We start from the raw sequence: 22,500 nt of genomic DNA on the forward strand, positions 1-22,500 counted from the left end.
AAGACCAAAGGGGATGCTAAATCACACCACAGCATCAAAGTGATAATACGCTACATACACACACTGCCTAATCAGTGAGGAGAATAACTCCTTTTTTTATTACCCTGCAGAGGCCTTGAACGCAGATGTCGTATGTTTCTGGACCACAAGGCGTCCCGTCGATGACTCTGTCTTTCAGCTGATAATAAGCCATTGTCCCTGCAACGCGACAGAACAACTTGCACCGATCCTTCATAAGAACTGCAAGGAGAAGAGATATTGGTATTGTCACTTGAAGTTGCCATTTGATGAAGTAGCAGTTTAACAGCACATTTTAATAGCACAAGACACAAAGTATAAGGGTTAGGTTGAGTTCACCTCTCTGGCAGGGGCAAGCAGTACCAGGACAAAAACACCAAATTCTGCATAACATTTTCTCTCTGCAACAGTATATACATTTCCATCTTGCCAAGGTCAACAATTTTACCCCCTAAACCCCCACCCCACCGACAAAACAACACATGCATTCTGTTTCTTTCTCAGAAGCCTTTTCATTGTCTTGACAGCAGTTTGGCTGGAGTGCCCTGTACCTCTGCTTGTATTATGTGTCTAGTGCGATAGCTTGCGGTAACTTCTCATGATGCTGGGGCTCGCCAATGCACGCCTTCGCTTTGCCAAAGTGCAATTTCATCCAGCTGTGCGAACAATCCCAATTACAAGCACACAAGCCCACGAGCTGGACTCGGTGTCTAAACAAACTGGCGGATGCCGCCAACGGTGACACACGGACAGACTACAAATGGATTTCTAAGGGCTGAATGGTCTGCGGCTCTGCCCACACCTCGATCTGTCAACACGCTGTGGACAAACCCGGAACGCGCATGTCACAGACTAACCCTCCCAATGGGACGACAGAGACTGGAGCTGGAGACAGGGAAAATTGAAAGGAAAGTGGAGTCGTCTTTGTTTTTCTATTTTGGTGGTGTGGGTGAATGGTCGAGGTGAAATCTAAACTTGAGTGGTGGTCTCTTCAATAAATTACGTAAATTGCAGCGCTCTGGAATAACAGTGTGACATGAGCAGACGAGCTGCAAGACCTCTGGTATGATGTGTTTGTCAATGGAGCTGCAACCCAAATAAGTTTTCTTATTAGGATAATGTAATGATCATTATAATGACCTATAATTAATGAAGGTTATTCTGACACAGGTATTAGGTACTAGGAGTCCAAAGTACACTAAAGTCAGGGATCAGAGATGGCTCAAATACTTGTAAAGAGGCATTAGTGTGCAACAGCATGGATGTTACGTTTTCCTTGTCTGCTTTTCCTTGTGTGCCCTTCCAATAAAATGTGTATATTTCCTCCAGAGCTTCATGACACCTAATCAGGGGCCTTATGACAGGCTGACTGATTACATTAAGCCATTACGGCTTAGTAGTCACATTTAATTCACATCATTACTTTATAGGCATACAGGTCTCCAGTTTCATATCAGCAACATATGGCTCAGTTTTGATGACATTAACTCAAGTCAACTCGAGTCTTTACTTTAGGTCCTGAAATAGGAATGGTGATTATTTAACAGGGACTTAAACAATCCTCAGCTACAAAAGCACCGCTAATGTTATTTCTCAGAATGTGAAAATATATTTTGAGCGCCGCATGGCATGTTAGTCTTGAACGAAAGCCAGGTTGGACTGTTGAGGACTTACTGCCGCTGTACTTGGGGACCCAGCGCACCGTGGGAGGTAGGCCGTTCATGTTGAAGTGACGGCCGTCGAAATGCGAGCACTGTTCCTCGCGAAAGTCCTTCCGACCCCGTGGGCATGGTACTGTGTTGCACGAGCGGAATTTCATACGCCGCCCCACGCAAAACTTCCCTCCGTTTCGGGGCCTGAAAAATATCAGCCATGTTTTTCCAGAGTGTTTGTAGTCAAAAACAAGAATGGCCGTTTGTGTTTTGTTGCATGCCTTTCTTTAATGAATGCCACTAATTAGACAATAACTCAAAGAAATCAACTCAAAAAAACAACTTCAAGGTAATTAAGTTCTAACAGATTTGACACATTTTATTTCCAAATGATATGGCTGAGTGACTTGCCAAACTATGACAGAATTTAAGAGGCGTTTGGATGTCTCTTAAGCCACATAAACATAAACTTCAGACTAAATCAAAAAATAATTTTTTTTTTATCCACAGTTCATACTAGGGGTGTAACGGTACACAGAAGTCACGGTTCGGTTCATACCTCGGTTCGGACATCACGGTTCGGTACGAGTTCGGTACAGTGGAGGGAAAAGCAAAACAAAAATGCAGAAAGCATTTTTTTTTGTACATGTCTCAGGCTGTACCACCTAGTGTCATACAGTCTCTTCCCTGAGCTATCTGCAACAGCCTGAAGTGTGTAAGATGTAGGCTAAACAGTACAATAAGTACAGTAAGTACCCAGACTCCATCTGTAACTTGTAAACAAAATAAGACAATCAGCTCTAAAACTGAAAATAGGCCTACAGCATCTCTTATTTCTGAAAGTGCAAATTACATAGAAAAATGATTTTTAAAAATCCACTTAAGCAAGACCTTCAACATCTGTGTTTAGTTGTATATGGAAGGGTCTACAATTTGCCTCAATATTTTTTTTATTGTGTGTAAAGTAATAATCTAGCCTACTAACTGTGAAAATATCACACTATTTTGCCTTTTTTAAAAAAACGAAATTGCTCCTTTCATTTCATAAACAGATTACAACTAGAAGTCACGTGACTTTGCCCTTTGACGTTAACTCACCGTAGCATGGTTTGTTTATTAGCCTGGTTAGCGTTGTCACTTTATTTTACTGTCTATGCACTTAACACTACCAGAACCTCATGTGAGAAGTTACAAGTTACCCCAACATAAAGGTAATTCCCACGCGATTTACATAGCTTTCTGTCATTACGAAATCATTTAATTTAAGCCATAGGTTTTGGCCCTATTTGTATGTGTATCCAAAGGCTGCTGAAGCGCAGGGGAAGTTTTTTCCCCTCGTTTCAGTGATTGGTAGCCTACATCATCTGGGTGATGGCTTCGAATATGTGTAGCATTTTTTCCACTCACATACCCAACAACTGCTGAACAACGCCGAGACACAGTTTCATCTTATCCACCACTCTTTCGTCTGTACTAACGTTACTGTAACTGAAGTTCTTAAACTTGCGATCTTAAAGAGACCAGCGGATCCTCTAACTCTTGTGGGTCTAACCTTAGTGCTGCTAATGACTGACGGACTCGACCGACGACCTGACAAAAAAAACATAGGCGCCAATCAGAGCTTCAGAGCTAAGGCGAGGCTACAGATTAGCGTTAGGTGTCGCTAAAGAACTCCCGTAACTCTCGCTACTTAACAGTAATTGCGCATGACATTAATTAATCCACATACGAGTTGTATCTATTTTTATACCGTGTATTCTCCGTGTAAATTCATGCACCGAACCGTGACGCCCGTACCGTTTCGGTTCAATACGAATACATGAACCGTTACACCCCTAGTTCATACAGTGGTGTAGAGTAGTCTGTATTGTAGGCCTATGTAGGCCTATGAGAGGGACATCTGATGGAAGTACAGTAGTATATGCAGACACTTACTCAGGGCTGTTGCAGTCTCTGGCCGTGCTCTTGGTCCCTCCTCCACAGGTTCTGGAGCAGACACTGTAGGGCCCCCAGGGGCCCCACTCCCCGTCCACAGGCCTGATGTCCAGCTCACGATTCACACACATCCCATGCCTGCAGTGCTGTGCCATGAAACACACACACACACACACACACACACACACACACACACACACACACACACACACACAGTACATGTGGTTAATTTAAAGACCACAGCTCCAAGAATCAACAGAAACCGAATACAGATACCCTGGTCCTGCTTTCAACCTGTATCCCAAAATCAACATCAACACTGTTGGCAGATTTAACTCAACCAGAGCTGGGAAACGTTGTCCCACTGTCTCTACTAATCCCCTGTTTATGTGTAAAAGTATATCCTGAAAGAAAACGGCAGTGATGCTAATCCCACCATATTATTTACGCTGGAGGAATGCTTCCAGCCCGTCCAGCTGTGGTGTAGAGCGCGGGGGGACCGGTCAGTGGAGTGGCGAGGCGGGCAGGCGGGCGGCCGTGGGGTTTTGTGGCAGCGGTGTCAGTGAGAGGAACCAGAGACGGAGCTCCGTATGCTGTACACTTCCACGTTGTCAGCCTATATTACATCACAGACTGACCGCAGGGGCACGGCCAATAAAAATCTTCAAATGCGCTAGCACGGCTCTACCGTGAGCTAAGCCAGGTCTCCCCCCTGTGACATTCCTGCGCAGATGGTGCCACACGATCTGCACGTTCTCTCTCTCTCTCTCTCTCTCTCTCTCTCTCTCTCTCTGGTGCGGATCTCCGGGTGACGGTGGGGGCATTCATCACCTGGGAGTGTGTGTGTGTGTGTGTGTGTGTGTGTGGGGTGGGTAAGGGGTGTATGGGCAGAGAGGTCTGTGCCTGAGAGAGTGCTTGATGAGTGTGTCCGGTTCGATGTGGAGTTAGGGCCCCCCGCACATGCTAAGCCGCCCCTTTGATTCGACACACTCTCATTTCCTCCCCGGCCCTCTCAGGTGAATGGAGCCGGGCCAGCAGCGTTGGAGCCTCGTTCTGAAGGTCCACGCGGAGGGAAACCACTGGCGGGGGCCAGAGCGCTCCGGAAAGGCAGACCTGGCAGTCTTTTCTTTGCTGTAACCAAATCCCGAATCCAACCCCTCCACTCCCAACCCCACCCCTCGCCGCCCTCTTCCCCGACGCAGCCAGGCAGCTCTGCTCGATTGCGCCACGGTGCTGGGCCCTTTCAGCGAAGGAATGTGGGACAAACCGGCGTCTGTCTCGCTGCGGACCCCGACGCCCTGGCACACCGAGACGGAGTCGAGGGGAGGGGTAAGGGTGGCGCTGGTGTGTGTTTGGGGGGTGGGGGGGGGGGGGGGGGGCTGGAGTGGGGAGGAGAAAGGGTGGCATGGTGATAAGGAAACCAAAGAGTCCAGATAAGAGCTGGAACAAGCCTTATTACAGAAGCCGCAGGAGCCTCTCAGCTCTCCGGCCACGGCAACGCTGGAGCGGTCAGTCACACCACAGAGCGGTCAGTCACACCACATGGGAGCCACAGGGCGCCTGTCCATCAGCAACTCCCCAGCCACAGATGCCCACGGTGGGGACGATATCACTACAGTTCCCCAGCTTGGCTCTGTCAACAGTGGGAGGGGTGACTGAGAGCATGAAATCTCAGCGGGTAACGGAACTTCACGCTGTAATGGATAATCACCGTCTCACAGCCATGCTACCATTTTAACCCCCTATGGCACTAAAAAAATATCTCCCTTCACATCATGATTAGACATTTAGAAATGTTATAGTTCCTGAGCAACAAGAGGCAAGACCAATGCAAGCATTCATTCATACAGGGCAGGCCTATAAAAGATCACTTAGGCTCTATAAAAGATCACTTAGTAACAAGCAAAACTTGTTACTAATAGCCACGGCTGTATATCTCATTACAGACATGCAATGTCATTATGCAGAGTTCATCCAGTTCAGTCGCTCTCTTGGTGGCAGCAGACTCCTCTGAAACTGAACATGCCACAGGGCTAAGATAATTATTGGGGCAGGTTTTATAGTACGAGACCCTGACAGGGGTTTCCATAATGATGGTAATAAACTAAGAGATATCTATCAAAGTCACCTTCCCACGTGAACATGTGCACTAGCCTCTGTGACAAGGCATTAAGGCGCAATGAAGTTCTTGACCTGAGGTAAACACCTGCACGAACCCACATTACACAATAGGGCTGGTGCAAATAATCAGGCCAGTTTAATACACTCCCAAAGAATAATGGAGTTGGCGGCCCATGTTCAATAGCGGACAGGTGTTAATAGCTTCAGGCTCCAACTAAACAAACACAAATGTGGCCGTCTTTGGGCTGAGGCATGAGTCATAGACAGCCCTTGCCCCCTTTTTTGTCCTTCTGCAGGACAATTCAAGAATTCAGTCTAAAAAACTCTTTCTTTCAATATCCAATTGCAATTATTTGTTCATGGTTTACGTCAGAAAAAAACCTCTCTGCTGTCCTTACATTGCCAACATTATGAGCATGAGAATTCTCTAGCTCTACCTTTGCCCTCTAAACTCTCTCTCTCTCTCTCTCTCTCCCTCTCTCTCTATTTTGCTATCTTTCTGTCTGTTTCTTTCACTGTCCCCGTCCAGTGTGTTTGTGGAACCATAGGATATCCTGGGGACCACCGGAGTGCTTCTCCTGAGGACCTGGGTACCTGTCAAACACAAGGCAGCGGCTGTCAGGCAGGGCCAAAGCCCTTGTAAGCCTCTAAGACATTCTACTCCCTGCTGGCATTTCATGTTTACAGCCTCTTTGTTTAACTTGAAAGGGTGATGTGGAGAAAAGGGTGGGGTGGGGGAGGGGGGGGGGGGGGGTAGGGCAGTGAAAAAACTAAAAGAGAGAGAATAGAGGGTGGTAAACGAGAAAGAAGAAAAAACACATCTGCCAAAAGCATGGGGTGTTTGCCCTGACCGTGAAGGCATATGGGCCTCCAGCTCCAGTCCAATTAGCCTTCTCAAGGGTGCACAAATACAGCCTTGGAAATATGCTGCCTTGACAACTCCTGAGCTAAGCTCTCACAAGAGGGCCCTTTCGCCTCCACAGAGATTGTCTAGATTTGCCTTTAATTGAGAGTGCCGTGAGATATTTGCAGTGCCTTATGAGACAAACGTGCCCAGCTGTTGCTATCATGTGTTTTCAATTAGGGATTTTCACACATATGCGGTTGTGCACACCCACAAAGGAACAAACAGACACATCTCTCAAAGGACGTGCCCACAGCACACACAGAAACATTGTCATGTCCGAAACAATGTTAGCCCTGCAATCGGTCGGGATGTGGTGTCAATGGTGCGATGTGTACCGCGTGGCAATTCAGACAAAAACGAGGAAGAAAGAAAGAAACAGTTCGCATCTGCACTCAGTGGTTCTTATTGGCTGATCTCTACCCTGTAATTGTTAGGAAGTGTCTGTTGGGGGAAAAAAAAGTTTCTTCAAAAAAAAAAAGGAAGAAAGGAGAAAAACCATACATCAACTTAGACCGGGAATGAGAGGGCTCGCGGCTTGATTTAAAAAGCACCCAGTCTCTCATTTGAACTAAAGGCAAAAGGTTTTTCCAAGAGGCGTCACCTTTCATGTTCGCCCTCTCACAGCCCAGGGTTGAAGTTCACTGTCCACAGCAGGGACTCATTTGAGTGCTGTCCCAGGCAGCCAACTATGACATCCATCTCTCACACAACAACTCTCTTCGTACCACCAGGATACCAACTGAGGTATGATTGTCTCAGTGTATCACTGATCCATTATGACAATCCAGCACATCTTCACAGTTCAGAAGATGCCTGTGACTGTTAAAGATGTTCAAAGAATGTGAGCTAACAATATGTTGGAAAATAACTGTACTACAGTACATCAATATCTAGGTAAGCTCATCTGACTTATTACTGAAAACCAGTGATATACCAGTAATACATTTTTCCAGGGGTGGAATGGTCTCATTTCCTTGCCTGTCAATATTGTAGCAAATGAGAGACAGACACCAGAGGTAAAAGTCTGACAGAGGTGTTGGTGAATGGCCCAACTGAGGTAGTAAAACCAGTCATTTGGGGTTAATAACAGCCCTGTGCTTAAAATGTGCAGATGAAGAGACTGTGTCAACTGCCTGTTGCATCATCCCCTTTGCAAGAGTTTGACTCTGCAAGAGCAAGACCTGACAACTGCCTTACATGTGTCAGGGAACACATTTGTGATATAGCATTTTTTTTTTATCTTATCTTAAAGAAGTGTGTGTGTGTGTGTGTTTGTGTGTGTGTGTGTGTGTGTGTGTGTGTGTGTGTGTGTGTGTGTGTGTGTGTGTGTGTGTGTGTGTGTGTGTGTGTGTGTGTGTGTGTTTAGTCCTTGTATGACTGACTGGTTAATAGTCGTCTCTATTTTATTTGCCAGAGCATGTTTGTGAACGTGCAGAAATTTATCACATCAGCATGCAATAGATATCAATCAAATTATAATTACCGATGATGAATAATGCATGGCATAATTACAGTACTGGTAAACACATTCATCTGTTTCCATTCTATCAGTCAATAACAGGCAGCCAATACAAATTCTCTGTTTCGTTCATGTCTTAAAAAACTGAATGAAAAGGCATTTTTCCCTTGAACCTTAAAGCCTTCTTGCCTGGATTACTTGGCAGGAGTAGGGGCATAGTGACCAAAACAACATTTCATTTGTTAAATCAAATCCAAAAAGCCTGTTACTGGGGCAGCCCGGTGGAAAGGCGGAGAGATTAGCTAAGGGGTGACATCGATACAAGCCGGCAGAGGCTGCAGTGGAGCACACGGGTAGGTGGAGCTGCCAGAAAGGCCGGCCAAGGCAGCGAGCACAGGCCAGCAAATTCTATTCCGCCAGGCTGTTCAAGACTTCATTATCTCCCTCTAATTGTCTGAGACGAGGGCAGGTTGCTCCGATTCAAAAAAGTTTCACTGGGTAGAGGACTTCGACAGAGCACAATGCCCCTCTTTCATCGTCGCTTTTCCCCCCCTTCGAGTCAGTCGTGTTCTGTCAATTTCACACGTGGAAATACACGGGCAGGAACCACAAAATGACATATCGAGACTGTAACTTTTCACCCATTTACCAACAAAGAGAGGGGGAAAAAAAACGTTGAGACCTGTTAACGTTAGTTTTCAGAGGCTGTGGTTGGCAGTTGCTCAAAGATATGACAGGAAAACATGAGGAGAGAGACTGCCCTTGATTCTCACACCGATGCCAAGAAGAAAGGCCGGGCTAACAGGGCTTTGGAAGTGACCACATCACTCACAGCTCTCCTCCCCCATGCAATGACCCATTCAGGTTAGGCTGGTAAGTGGGGCAGGAATACCGGGCCAGAGCTCTCTTCAAAGGAGCCTGTGGCAGCTGAGCAGGCAGGGCTTTAGTGGATGACAGGGTCCGGATTGGGCACGCTCAGTGCCTCTGAAGGAGGGCCTGCTTTTGAAGAGCGGAGAGGGAGGAGTTAGAAAAGGGGCTACAAGGAGGAGGAGGAGGAGGTGTGGGAGAGGGGTGGTATTTATAGACAAGTGATGGGCTGCCCTTGTTAGTGCACGGCCCACTGGTGCAGATGACAGACAGGCCGCCAGGGTCATGTGACCACATTACTCACTCCAGCACCCCAGCACAGGGGAGGGAGGCAAGGGAGACAGCATGAGGGGGAAACAGAGAGAAAGAGAGAGAGAGAGAGAAAAAAGAGACGGAGAAATGCAATGATGGAAAGAAAAAAAAGAAATAAAAAACGGTAGGATAAGCAAGATTACATAGAGACACAGTGTGAGAGACACAGTCAGAGAAGATTAGAGGGGGGAAAGTACCAGGAAAAATGTGAGACGTCAGCCTCCGAACTATCCTAAGATACCACACATGCCCAGTGACCTAAGCCTGATCCATTTAATGATGTCCATTAAAATAATTTCCTCTGAGATGAGATTAAACATCCCCACGGAGGTCATTGGCTAATAGAAGTCCTCCAGGGTTTCCTAGAATGCACCTCGGCAGTCAGCAAATATTTACGAGATGTTTCACTTTTTTCTACGTAATGATTTGAAATTACATTATCTGGGCCGTGGATAATGATAGACTGGGGAAATAATGAGCCCTTGCATGTCCTAAAGGCATGTTAAACAGAGACAGACTTTACAAATCTCATACCTCCACCCAGATAAGACGATTAGGACACAATAGTGCTGGCATATTAAAAGAAGAGGAGATAGGGAGGAAGCGAGAGAGACAGACAGAAAGAGAGAAAGAGAGAAAAGAGAGAGAGAGAGAGAGAGAGAGTGTGTGTGTGTGCGTGTGTCTATAAGCGCTTTCAGACATACGTGTAAGACCGGAGGTTCTGCCGATGTTAAACGGTGGGGCCGTATATCTGAACGACATAACCGGTCATATGGAAGTCCGAATTCACCCGGTGTTTATACTACCCCCGACCTAGTATTTCCTCCGGACATTATGTAAATGTGCTGTGTCTGAACGAGGCGTAGAATATGCGGTTAAAATTCACACCTAGTGAGAGGGCGTGTTGGTGACGTTTCTTTCGTGCGTCCATGTGGTTAAATCTGACTTAAATGCCAGTGTTATGATGGAGTGGCATAGTGCTGTCCAGAAAATCTCCGACATGGAAAGATGCAGACATCACGGAGCTACTGTCCATGAGGGCATACAACATTTTGATAAAACACATGAAGGGAATGGCACGTTGTAGCCTACAACTGCATGGCAAGGCCAAACGAATTCAAAAGACTGAATCATCATAAGCAGAAGGCGCTGAAAAGGCAGTAGCCTACAGCGACGTCGTTGACGACAATAACAGGAGTATTTAATAAATTGTTAGCCAACACGGTTTTCTGTTCATTGATAGCCTTAGGCAGAATTAGGCTACAGAAAAGAATACAATATATTTTTTCTCTCCCGGCAGTAAAGACAGTAGATTCGTGTTTAAAATTAAATGAAAACTAAAGGTAGGCTATAGGCTTATTATGCATATGACCATCCAGAGGAGGCTGGTGATCTGTCAAGAATGATGAAGATCGTAAGATACAGATGGTTTTATTGTTGCTGTCATTATTACCACAAACACGAATTGACAACGAAACCATGGCGATCGTGGGTTATATCTTGCCTGTTTATTAGGCCATGCACAGCCCTGTCAGAACTCCGTGTAGCATGCATACTGGCAGTTTTCATAAACCATCACCAACTAGTTCGCACTTTGGATATATCGTTGGATTGTGAAAAGCCCAATTTCGAATAACTACAGTACAACAGATGAGGTAGGATGCATATTTTGCAATTAGAATTTCGTGTTGGTGAGACCTGTTGCCTATCAGTAGACATGTCATCTCGAGTTCCACGACAGCTAGTGCCACCGAAATATGACACTGAAATCCTCTCACTATTGGAGTCGCTCAGATAGAAACAGCTGTAACGTGGTTAGGACACTTTTGCTGTGGAGTGGAGACGCCATAAGTTAGGTGTGGTTTTGACAATCAGAAAAGCAATATACTGAAATAGTTTAATGATGTAAAGTCAAGTGCTGGTCTGGTGTGTGTGCACGCAGTTTTTATTGATGAGTCGGAGTGGCAAGGGCATTATAAAACTTCTCGCTCTTAGGCCTACTCATACACCGCGTTGAAATGGCGTAGCTGTCTAAATTCAAATCATATCATGCTAGGGGAGAAATCGTGGGACATCCATTATTTTGTTATTCAGCACCCATGGTCAAAAATATGTTCCCGCGCGCCTGCATTACGTTGAAAACAGATAAATGTGTTTACTCGAAGCACACATACAAATTCTGTATGTGCGCACTTACGTGACTATCCTACTTCAAGTATTAGCATACGCACAATAGATTTCTCTTCTTTAGCCTATAATACATAGGCTACACTTTGTAAACAAAAAGCAGCAGTGACAGGCAGCGGCCGCATATATTCTGCGTCATATATCTCGCATCTTGTGAACTCTAAGCCCCCACCCCTCACTCGACAACCACACGGAGATTCTGTAATGTGCGTGTATGTCGTTCACACATACGTCCGTATAAGGTCAGTATTAGGTCCGCAGGTTAGCATCATATCTGAATCATCCGACCATAACCGTTTGACAAACCTCCGCATGTACTCCGGAGGTTATATCTGAAAGCGCTTTGTGTGTGTTGAGGTATGTCTCATATTGTGAATAAATAGAAAACAAAGGAGGAGGGTGGAATAATTAAGTGGTAAACTTGAAGTGAAGATAGAGAGTGAGAGAGGAAGGGGAAGGAGGGAGGGAGGGAGAGGGAGGGAGAGAAAGACTCAAGGTTCTTTTGACACTCTATGAACACAAACGCTATTCATTTGAGAGGGCCCACAGTAGGCATCTCCATATTAAAGCAGCTCTCAGAGGGAGCCCTTCTCCACATGAAAGTGCCCTCCTCTGGCAGGTGAGCGGCGACTGAGAGCCTCCTCTCTTTCAACTCCTTCCACTTCAAAGAGTCACCAGTGGAGATGACACCAAAACCCTCTGCACCAAAAACAAAGGTGCATGGGTCAGAAGGAAGGGGGGGGGGGGGAGAGAAAACGACCACCTTTGTGCAGTCATTTTGTTTAAGCATTCCAGGAGACAGGCAAAACAACATGGTGGCAGCCTTTTTAATGAGCAGCTCCTTTGAGTAATGCTACAGAGTGTTTTCTTTTCATCACAGCGTTTTCCTTTGCAAGTTTGCAAGTAGAGGAAGCAAATGTAGAGAAGTTGGCAACAATTGAGAGTTTAATTATTGAATACCTGAATCTATGATTAACAGTTCCCTGCAAACTGGATGCCCATGTTTCCCCTAAAAGATGATCACAATGCCATGAAAGACTTCATGCTTCTATGCATTTCATTAGCTGAGCTCCACTCCCATGGTGACACCATTTGCTCCAAACATAACGTTCCCACGACACAAACTCAGTCGTCTACCCACGGTTAATAAGACAACTCCAACCCCACAACAGTGGCCGCACAGTTGTTTTGCTTGGATTAAGATGCCCACTACTCCACTTAATGTCTTTCTCCAGTCAAGTGTGCTAATTTCTGAGTACCCTAGCCTGCGAATGGCACGATGCTGGGTTCGCATTTTTGAAGTTCCCTTGATTGCCTCCTGTAGAGAAAGGGTTAAGTCCAAAGAGAAGGAGCAGGATCCCCCACTACCCATCCACCCACTGCTCTCCTTCCCCTGCCATCTCTGAATCAGTGCTGGGGCGTCTTTTGTGTCCGGGCTAGGCTCAGCCTCAGGCTCCATTACTCCCTGACCAGTGACCCACTCAGCCACATTTTAAAGAGGTTCGGGGGTCATGGGTTCAGGACAAGGTGACTCGACTGTGAACGGCGGGCGGCTTCCCCTTTCAAAGGAGCCGATCCTTCACCTCCAGCCTCCCATTCTAAACACCACCCGGCCCGCTAGCTCGCACCTCCCGCTCTTTCGGTGTCAATCCCAATACACTAAGCAACGCTAATTAGCATAGCATCCCATAGGTGAAAGCAAGCAGCAAATGGGATTGGAAGCTCTTGAGTGCTAATGCTACAGTTCATTCAGACAGGCAAACTTGTTTTCCCTTATTTTGGTTGAAAAAAAATTAACCCGTCTCCTTACAACAACATTTGGAAACACAGTTTTGATGATTTTGTAATAAAAAAGTGTGGTATGTCTGCAAATTGCCAAAACAAAGGTGCCAGTTCAGTGAGCATCCTCTGAATTTCGAAATGTACAATTATTCATTTGGCATGTTGTGTTTATCCAAAGTTTTGAATGCAACTAAAAATGCCATTTTCTTCTGTATTCCAAACTCTTCTGAGGCTTAATTTGTGTTGTCCTACCATGCCATGTCCACATTCGGTCCCGTCCGCCAGCGGCATGTGTTGCGTTCGACAGCCTTTATGGTCTCCTTCCGCACTCGTGCACCACAGCCGCTTGCATGGTTTCTGGAGAGAAAAAAATATATCAAATGAATTAAAAATGAATAAAGTAATTCACGACATTGAAAATATACCTTATTATTTTTACACCATACTATTTTTACTCCTTAGTATTAATGACCGGGACAACAATTAACTACAAAGGGGCAATTGAGCAAACCACAGCTACAAGTCAAATAACCTAACCCATAAATGAGTTTTTTAAAACACCAAAGTGACTCCCAAGTAGGATAATCTGACTTGAGTGGACATAAACAGGCCATGACAATGTAGGTCAAAGGACCTGTCAGTTACAATGTAAGGTCACGTGAAGAGTGTTGGAACTGCTGGTGACAGCATCACATCAAAGAACATTTGGCTTATTGGAATGTGCTCAATTCAAGACTTGTCACCTCGTTCATTAGGCACCAATGGAATTTAAAATATTTCAGTCACAGACATAGGCATTGGGCCAAGGGATGATTTCATGTATTTAAACGATCTCTGTGAGGGGATGACCCTTTTTTATCATTAAGCAGCTGACGCTTTTACCCAAAGTGACCTACAACAATCGAGGTACAGATCGACAAGGACATGTTAGTGCAGCAATAAGTACTGCTTACATAGAATAGAATAAAAGTTCAAGCAAAGTAAAGGAAGGATTTTGTTGTACTGTATATAGAAATGTTTTTGTAAATAACTTTTACAGTTGTCATCAAACATTAACATTTTTAAGTCAAAAGTTTTTATCAGTGGCAGTCCTAACTTGGTCGGCTGCCTATATTGCCCATATGAGGATCCGCCACTGGTCCATATTACTTTTCCTGGTAAATAAAGCAAGCAGCTATGTTTGTTTTGTCATTATAATCCAATAGCGTTTTTGGAAAAATGCTGGAGTAGCCTACGTCCTGCCCCACAACACTGTTTAAATGAAGGACAGTATAATCAGACCTAATGTAGCCTGAAATATGTTGAATATGGTTATTTTCACGTGTTTCTTATATAATATCTCATTTGCATTTTGTACAGTATAGTCCAATTGATGACTCATGTCAAAGAACTACATACAGTGTAATTTAATAAGAGCTAACTATAAACATAACTGTAACTCCAGAAATGCTTGTGTAATCATTTTTACAATAAAATCTTTTGAACAACTGTTTGACACAGTAGGCACATGACAAGTAATTTGTCCTACACATGGGTTATTAAATGAAGAATCCACTGTGAGGTTGACCTCTCCTCGAAAGTTGGCTGAGCAGAGCTGCGGCTTACCATAAAGGGGCAAACTCTGGATCCTGATCCAAACATGAGCTCACACTGTCGATTGGCATCATAGAGCTGGCCTGGGAGCTGGGTGGGGAGGTTGTATGTTCTGCCAACAGGCTCATCCAGCAGACATTCCCCATAGCCAGTGCTGTCCACATGCAACAGAAGTGAATGAAAATGAGTTCACAAAAGCACCTACAGATAGCCACACTCCCAACAGGCTATGCTGTATGTTTGCCAACATACTGCCCAAACGCTGGCTTGGCAATAATAAAGAGTGAATTAAAACATGAGTATGAATTGGACTGAATGAATCATATTTACATATTTATTTACATATCATATTTACTTCTTACTTATTCTACTAATGCAGCCACAAGATGGCCCACAAGATGTTAGCAGAGTCGTGCCTGATTTATGAATCTGCTCTAACTGTACAGCACCACTTCAATACATTGGCCAAAGATGGCCCACAAGATGTTTCAGAGTCGTGCCTGATTTATGAATCTGCTCTAACTGTACAGCACCACTTCAGCTGCTCAATACATTGGCCAAAGGCATCATAATATGGTGTTTACATATTATAATGCCCGATGTGGGTGGTCTCCACTGGTACCTTTAGATCAGCAAACTAAACTGCTAAATGCTTTTGCCACACAGAGCAAACCGAAATGCACACCAACCTGGACACGAGCAGCTGTGTTGAAGGTAAGTTTCTCAAAGTGACAGCTCTCATTGCACTGAGCAAAATGGGGGGATTAAGAATCTCAGTGACTCTGCCAAAATGATTGAGTTCATAACATCTATCAAACAAATAATATCCTCTTCCTTCTGACAGACTGTGACTTTACCACACCCCACCTCACAAAGGAGCAGCTGTAAGAAACAAATTGATCACCAAGATGGACTGAGCCACCTGTCTTAGACCGACTCAAAAAGTCTTTTGAGAACAGAAGAGGCTTCACCAAGCAACTATTCTCCTTTGTTGACTTAGCAGAGCCACTAAGGAAATGAGGGACACAATGGTGCCTGGTTGATGTGTAATTATGTGACATGTTAGCACTTCTTTTTGCAATGTGTCTGCACACAGAGGCTAACCACCTGTTTTATACACAACAAGTAGGTTTTGCCAGTCTGATAATTACACTGGCTTATCATCAGCAAGTGTCGTGGTTTTCTTTCATTATGTCATACCCTGCAAGAAACCTTTGTTTCGGGGGTGCTTTGGGGAATTACTTTATCTAACAATGAGAAGACAGACGATGAAAGCTGTTAGAACAAAAGAGTTGTGGAGGGGAAGGGAGCGGAGAACCTGGTTCTATATGGAGGCAGCTTTCAGCAGATTGTCAGAGTCTCATCAGCGCTATAGAATCTTGGCGGTGTAATATTAAAACCAAGACAACCACAATGAAGGATCACTGGGGCTTTTCTGAACCCCCCCTGTGTACAGCAAATCAACATTGGCCAAAACAGTCTACCCGCAACACCCCTCTGGCACAGAGGCAAGGCCTGCACCTGGTAATCATTGAGAATAATTCCGTAATGTCAATTTATCTAGGAATGCAAGCTTAAGTTATCATTGCATGTTTGTCATAAGCAGCTATACTGTAATGACTTCCATCATGGTCTTTTCTTCATTCAAGATGGTGCAGGGGATGTTCTCATTACCCTAACTCTCATGAGAACGTATGCAGCGTGAATGACTGTATGTAAAAATGCAAATTTTTAAGGGTGATGTGGCTCCACTTAAATTACATTATAGTCACAATTTTATCATCTATGTTTATCTCACTACCGTATCCCCTTCCAATAAGTCTAATATTACATTTCACCCTTTCTCTGGGTTCTGTAAGGCCCCTCTACCATATTATAATTAAAAATTGTTGAAGAACTAATCAAGAAAATCTTTTTTGTCAAGAAGGCATGTGTAGAGGCCTCTGCAATAGCTTTTGTGGTTGGTTTAATTCTCTGAGCATGCTCCCAGCTGTGCAGCAAACATTGCAGTGGAAAATTATAGGCCTTTGCCAGAAATTATTATGTGGTTTCAATACAAGTGCACACATCAATTAGTGGCTTGCAATTCGCAAGGACTGAATTTTTAGTTTTCAACAAGTCTGTAGCTTAAATTCACAGGCAAATAGCCCAAAAGATAATTACTACTGCTTTTATTTTAAGGCAAGCTAATTGGTTAACAATAGCAACGTAAATAAGCACCTTTCATTTGGAGAAGCCAAGGTATCCATCAAACATACAATACAGAATAATGGCATTCTTAACTCATGAGGGGGTTGGGTGCAGGAGTTGGAGAAGGAGAAGAAGGAGGGTGCGCCTTAATCTTCTTTTCTCTGGGAGGGCTGAAAATAGTTAAGGGCCCTCGAGACAGAATGGGCAGTCAAAACACAGATGCACTTGACCACGTAACCTCCTGGGAAGTGAAGTTTTGATCAAAGCTTTGCATTGTTTCTTAGACCAACCTCTGAAGCAAGGGCCTAGATCTCAAGGGGTCTTTCTTAGCCATGGTGAACAGCACTGAACCCTAAGCTCCCCTACAGTCACTGTGTAAACATATTGGCATTATCAAGCAAATTGTAGTTTCCCCTCTAGATCACTCCAGAAGTCACAGTCCTTTTCACTGTATTGACTCAGTCTTTTTCTGACACTCTTATGCTTCATATGGAAATGTCTGTTTAACATTTTCAATGAGAAGTGTCTTTTCTCAATTCTTTTCTTGTTTTTTTTTCCCTCTGTATTTTTGTTCTTCCCACCACTCGAGTTGGGCTTTTTCTGGATGGAAAGTTTGGAAACTATGCCTCGCCACCGTTGCAACCTTAAAGGCTGTGCAAGGCGTTCGTGGCGAGCACTACCCACGACGCAACTCATCAACAAGGCAGCCTTTTGTGAGGGCGCACAATCGACAAAAGCCGGCCGGGGGGAGAGATCAAAGGGTCACGTCCAGGGGAAAATCTAATTATAACTGACATTTCCCATCTTAAAGAGAAACCCTTCAGAGACAGGACTGGTGGTCACTGCTCCACTACAGAGGAAGGAGAAGGGATAGGGGGGTTGGGGGGGGTTGGTGGAATGGGAGCCCTGAATGAGTCCTTGGCCTTGGTTACCGTTTCCGAGGGGCAAAGCACGCGAACGACTAAATGACTGTTTGTCCAGCATCTCAAGAGTCACTCGGGCCGAGTGGGGAGACAGCGAGGAGCAAGGGGAAAATCAATCAAGAAGTCAGAAAGAGGAAAGACCCCCCCCCCCACCCATTCCGCCCCTCCCCATTTTTAAGACAGGAAACAAAATTGGCCATAATAACAAGCCCAACACTGTTTATGTTCAATAATTAAGTCTGATAATAGCTTCCTGTGGCACTGCTGAGAGATAGGTGGCTTGTTGCACCAGGTCAGTCCCATAAGCCTGCTGTCAAGGTACACAAACACTTCAATTACACTGAGTGACAAGGGTACTGAATGGATGGCATTTGGAGTTTGGTGTAGACTCCTGCAGTGTAACATGGTCATATCTGAGGTTTGTATGGAGAGTTTGAGTAGAGAATGTCTGATGACTGAGTAAAAGGAGCCCCTGGTGAACTGCCAAAAAAGCCAAGAATAGTGTGCAAACTAAAGATACCTCATGAACAATGAAAAACAGATATTGAACATCGGGCTACAAGCATGTTATCTGTTACTTTTACTACTCAGCGGTTTACACATTCACATCTGGACCTTCAGAAAAGCAAACTAGTGATATGACGGGTGACTGAAACATGGGACAGGGGTACCTACTCCAGAAACTCTGTGATGTACTTGCGGCTGCATTTGGACCAGGACCACGGGCTGGTGTCATAGTTCAGCACTGGCGCCATGACGTGGTACTGGTTCTTTATGCCCGCCTCCATGCATTTTGGGTAGTCGTCGTGGGGCATGTTGAAGCTGCGAGACAACAGAGGAACAGAAACACACTATTATTGAACAAAGCTGCTGCTAAAAGGTTCTGGACTTGGCCCAGAGGATTAGTGTCAAAAGATTTACAATCAGTGCCAGTGGAGAAGGGGGGTCACCCTAAAACCAAAGATTCTAGAACAGAGCTGTTCTAGAATCTTTGCCTAAAACCCTCCGGAGAAGCAGCTAGAGCAAGTCTACTGTATGCTCCGACTGGTCCACATGGTTTGCAATGGACCTGTGGTTTTCAAATAAAAGGGCACCTGGCTACGAAAGTATGGTACATGCTTTTGAGATCTGTGAATCAAAACAGCCCCAGCCAGCAGTGACAATCCTAATCACCTTCACTGCTACCTCTGTTTCACCTTTAGACAATTGTTCTGGCCTTTGTAGAGAAGCAAAAAGCCCCATCGCATGAAAATCTATTGGCAAAATGACAAGCTCTTAAAAATCCCTTTATATATACGCCCACATTCATCCATATGGATTCAGGCATTCCAATACCCTAGGGTCTCTGACCAAAAGCTTCATTACTGATCGTGGAAGAACTTGCACGAATGCAATGAATCCTTTCCCGACGCAAAGGGAATGAATGATTCGAGTATATTAAAAAGCCCCAAAGCGTTTGATGTCAGAATTAGCAGCGGATGTCCCTCGTCTATAAGCATCTCAGCTGTGGTGCGGCCCAGGGCCGAGTGTGCATACAGCTGGCTAATGTTTATTGCGGCATGCTGGGCTCCGGCTTGGCTCTTCCCTTCTTTCTCTAACACGCTATCTCTTGCTTTGTTACTCTCTGTCTCTGTCTCTCTCTCTCTCTCTCTCTGACACACACACACACACACACACTCACGCATACAGACACAGATAAATGTGCACATACATTCATGCATGCACAGTGTCTGACCCAAGCTCTGAGCCTGGTGTGAGCCCCTTGGTTCCAGCAACAGGGGGCTAAGTTGGGCCAGAGAGTGGGGGAATGTCAAGAGGCCTCCATATGACTCCTGTTCTACAGCACCATCGCCTCACAGCCTATTCAGATAGTGGGCATACACACTCATGCTGCAAATCAGAGGAGCCACATGTCCAGTTGAATAAACCCTTATGCGCGTAAGATTATGGGGTTTTCTTTGCGTAAACGCAAAATTGTCAAAGTAACTGTAGCTCACGTATAACATCACCTTATCTAAGAACAATATGCGTAGCGCTTCCATGGCTGGACGGTGAGATGTCATTGTCGTACATTTGCTTTTACCCCATAAGTAAAACACCTTGCTGCTTTCTCAGAAATCTTCCCTCCATTTTAGCAATTCTCTGCACAGAGTGGGTCTCTAATATGCTCTTTGATCTCCACGGCCCAGTGCGCGGTCTGGGAACTCCCCGCCGGCGCTTTTGTTCTCCGCACAGCGGGTCAGTAGGGAGAGGGAGCGCTGAATGGCATCTACTGTATGGGACGGGTCCAGAACTGAGACGCACTTACAGAGTTCCGGCCCAGCGAAGCAGAACTTTGCCAGCACGTCCTCCACGACACTTCACGACTTTCCGTTGAAGTTGTGCACACACTGCACATTCTTGCTTCCTCTGCCTTTAAGTATCATGTATCAACGTAACAAAGATGACTAGCATATGCCGACAACATCTGAGACACTTTAACATGGAGGGAAAAAGCGCTTTTCCATCTTGTAATGTCCCATAAATAAAACTCGTAAATTTTCTAAAGTGTTCTCTTTGCAGTGACCTCCTGGCGTCACGAGTGCTGCAGATCCAGATAGCTACCACATAAATAATATGTCCACCCTACAATGGTAGTCCGATCTAACAGAGTCTCCAGTGACTGGGCAATGTTACACTGGAGCACGGCGAAACACTTGACCGACTCCACCGAGACAGGCCCACTGGGTACGAAACGAGACATGGCCTCTGATTGATGTGGACATCAGAATGGGATTACGGAGCTGCGATTGTGAATTATCACACTGCAAAATCAAATCCATCTTTCACCTCAGAATGACTTCATTCCTTCACGAGCCAGCAAGGGCCATGTGCTCCAAGGGAATGGCCGGCAAAGAGTTTTTAGAGGATTTACGGCGCACTTAAAAGCTGGCCTGCCTAATATTAAAGGCTCTAATGTCTTATCGAAGTGTCAGAACTCTTTTGGATGATCTAAGATGTGAAACATACAGCACACTCGGGCATGCTCGGGAAGACAGTTAAGTTCAGAGCCACTAACCTTTAAATTGCTCAGCATCATCTCACCACATGCTGAAATGTAATGCTTGACAGTACCTGAGATGTGATATGACACAAGGGGACCCCTACCTGTTCAACAACTTCACAGAACTCTTAAAACAAGCAGATGGATCGAATTCTGATGCTGACCGTTAAAAAAGGAAGGGAGAGGCAAAATCTAAATTATTTTTATGTAGTGACCTCAGCTGAAATACCGCAACACACATCACCAAGGCATTCTTGCACTTCTGCAATTCCACAGAGGGCCCACTTGCATGGGGCATAATGCACTGGTCACCCCGAGGGGGTGGAAAATTGCTGTCATTCTTCCGCCGTGGCTAACACTGCTCCCATTTACTAGGCCGAGCACCACTGGCCACAGCAGCACAGAGCGTGACACCGCCCGTCCCCTACTCAGCGTGACCGAGGGAGAAAGAATTCCACCCTCCCATTGCGAGGCGACAGGCTGTCAAAGCTAATGTTTGGAACTGGAGCGTGACTTATGAAAGATTGGCTCATGTGTTTATGCGTTCGGTCATCTGTCCACAGAGCAGCCTTTGACAGGGATGCCGCTGTCACATCCACACGTGCAGCGACTCCAGGCTGTTTTGGAAACAGCCCCGAATGGAAGGTGGTGTTATCACAACAGTTATTACGCGGTAATTATACAGTATGCAATGGCTGCCCGACCCCCACCTCTTGTAATGTATGCATGTCACTTCTGATGTCCTCCCTAAAGCCGTCTGCGAGAATAAGCGTGTTGCTGACACTCCCTTCCACAATGATGTCACGCCACGCACAGCTAGAACCTTTGTGTGATTCCTTCCTTCACATGTGGCAGAACAAAGAGGGGGGGGGGGATTAGGCGTTTACGCTGTCATCTGGTAGGTGGGACCCTCTCCGGGGCATATCAAAATGCTTCATCTTAGTCATGCCTTCGAGATGTGGTCAGCTGTGTGTGTGTAGTTTGTACATGAAAGCGTTTTCCTTGATTTTTTTCTTAACTGTCTATCTTTCCTGCCATTGTCTGGGAAACCTTCCATTGTCGGGAACGTTTTTTTACATTCTTTTGAAAGTTGGCAATTTTCTGCCAGGGTTTCTTTTATCTGTTCTAGCCCACTTGTTTATTCTCAGCAGTTCTGCTAAAGGTTTTTTTCTCCACTGCTATGCACTAGTGTCCTTCAAGAAACTTCTGTACCTTGGCCACCTCATGCTGTCCCACAGACCTCTAGGGTTAAGCATGGCAAGCCTGTACAGTAAAGAAGCTGTATTAATCCTGGCATGTTATTAAAAGATTCTTCGCCTTTATTATATTTTGCACCTGTGTGCACCTACGGGATAAGAGCCCCTTTTGTTACTTGTTTGGATTGAAAAGCGGGTGGGGGGGGGACTCAGTGGGGCAGCAGTGGTTGAGGTCAGAAGGGGCGGCGGTGGGTGCTTGCGGAGGACTTACACGTGGCCGAGCTCGTGTGCGATGGTGAAGGAGGCGCTCAGGCC

General features: G+C 45.3%; 1 protein-coding gene across 1 annotated transcript in view; it reads right to left on the reverse strand.

Annotated features, from left to right (window-relative positions):
- The window catches only part of LOC143103954 (A disintegrin and metalloproteinase with thrombospondin motifs 20), an 88,139-nt gene that overhangs the window by 43,598 nt on the left and 22,041 nt on the right, over positions 1-22,500 (reverse strand). The window contains exons 8-14 of the mRNA XM_076267844.1: positions 22,457-22,500; positions 18,622-18,768; positions 14,846-14,987; positions 13,493-13,597; positions 3,606-3,751; positions 1,693-1,874; positions 104-240 (exon numbers count right to left, since the gene is read on the reverse strand). The exon at positions 22,457-22,500 is cut by the window's right edge and continues 62 nt beyond it. Of these exons, the coding sequence (XP_076123959.1) occupies positions 104-240; positions 1,693-1,874; positions 3,606-3,751; positions 13,493-13,597; positions 14,846-14,987; positions 18,622-18,768; positions 22,457-22,500 (903 nt within the window). The remainder of the gene's footprint in view (positions 1-103; positions 241-1,692; positions 1,875-3,605; positions 3,752-13,492; positions 13,598-14,845; positions 14,988-18,621; positions 18,769-22,456) is intronic.

The sequence above is a fragment of the Alosa pseudoharengus genome, unplaced genomic scaffold, assembly GCF_046254945.1.
Source record: "Alosa pseudoharengus isolate Yale_2024_CS ecotype anadromous, Long Island Sound unplaced genomic scaffold, YU_APseudo_1.1 YU_APseudo_1.1_scf_10, whole genome shotgun sequence".
Taxonomy (NCBI): domain Eukaryota; kingdom Metazoa; phylum Chordata; class Actinopteri; order Clupeiformes; family Clupeidae; genus Alosa; species Alosa pseudoharengus.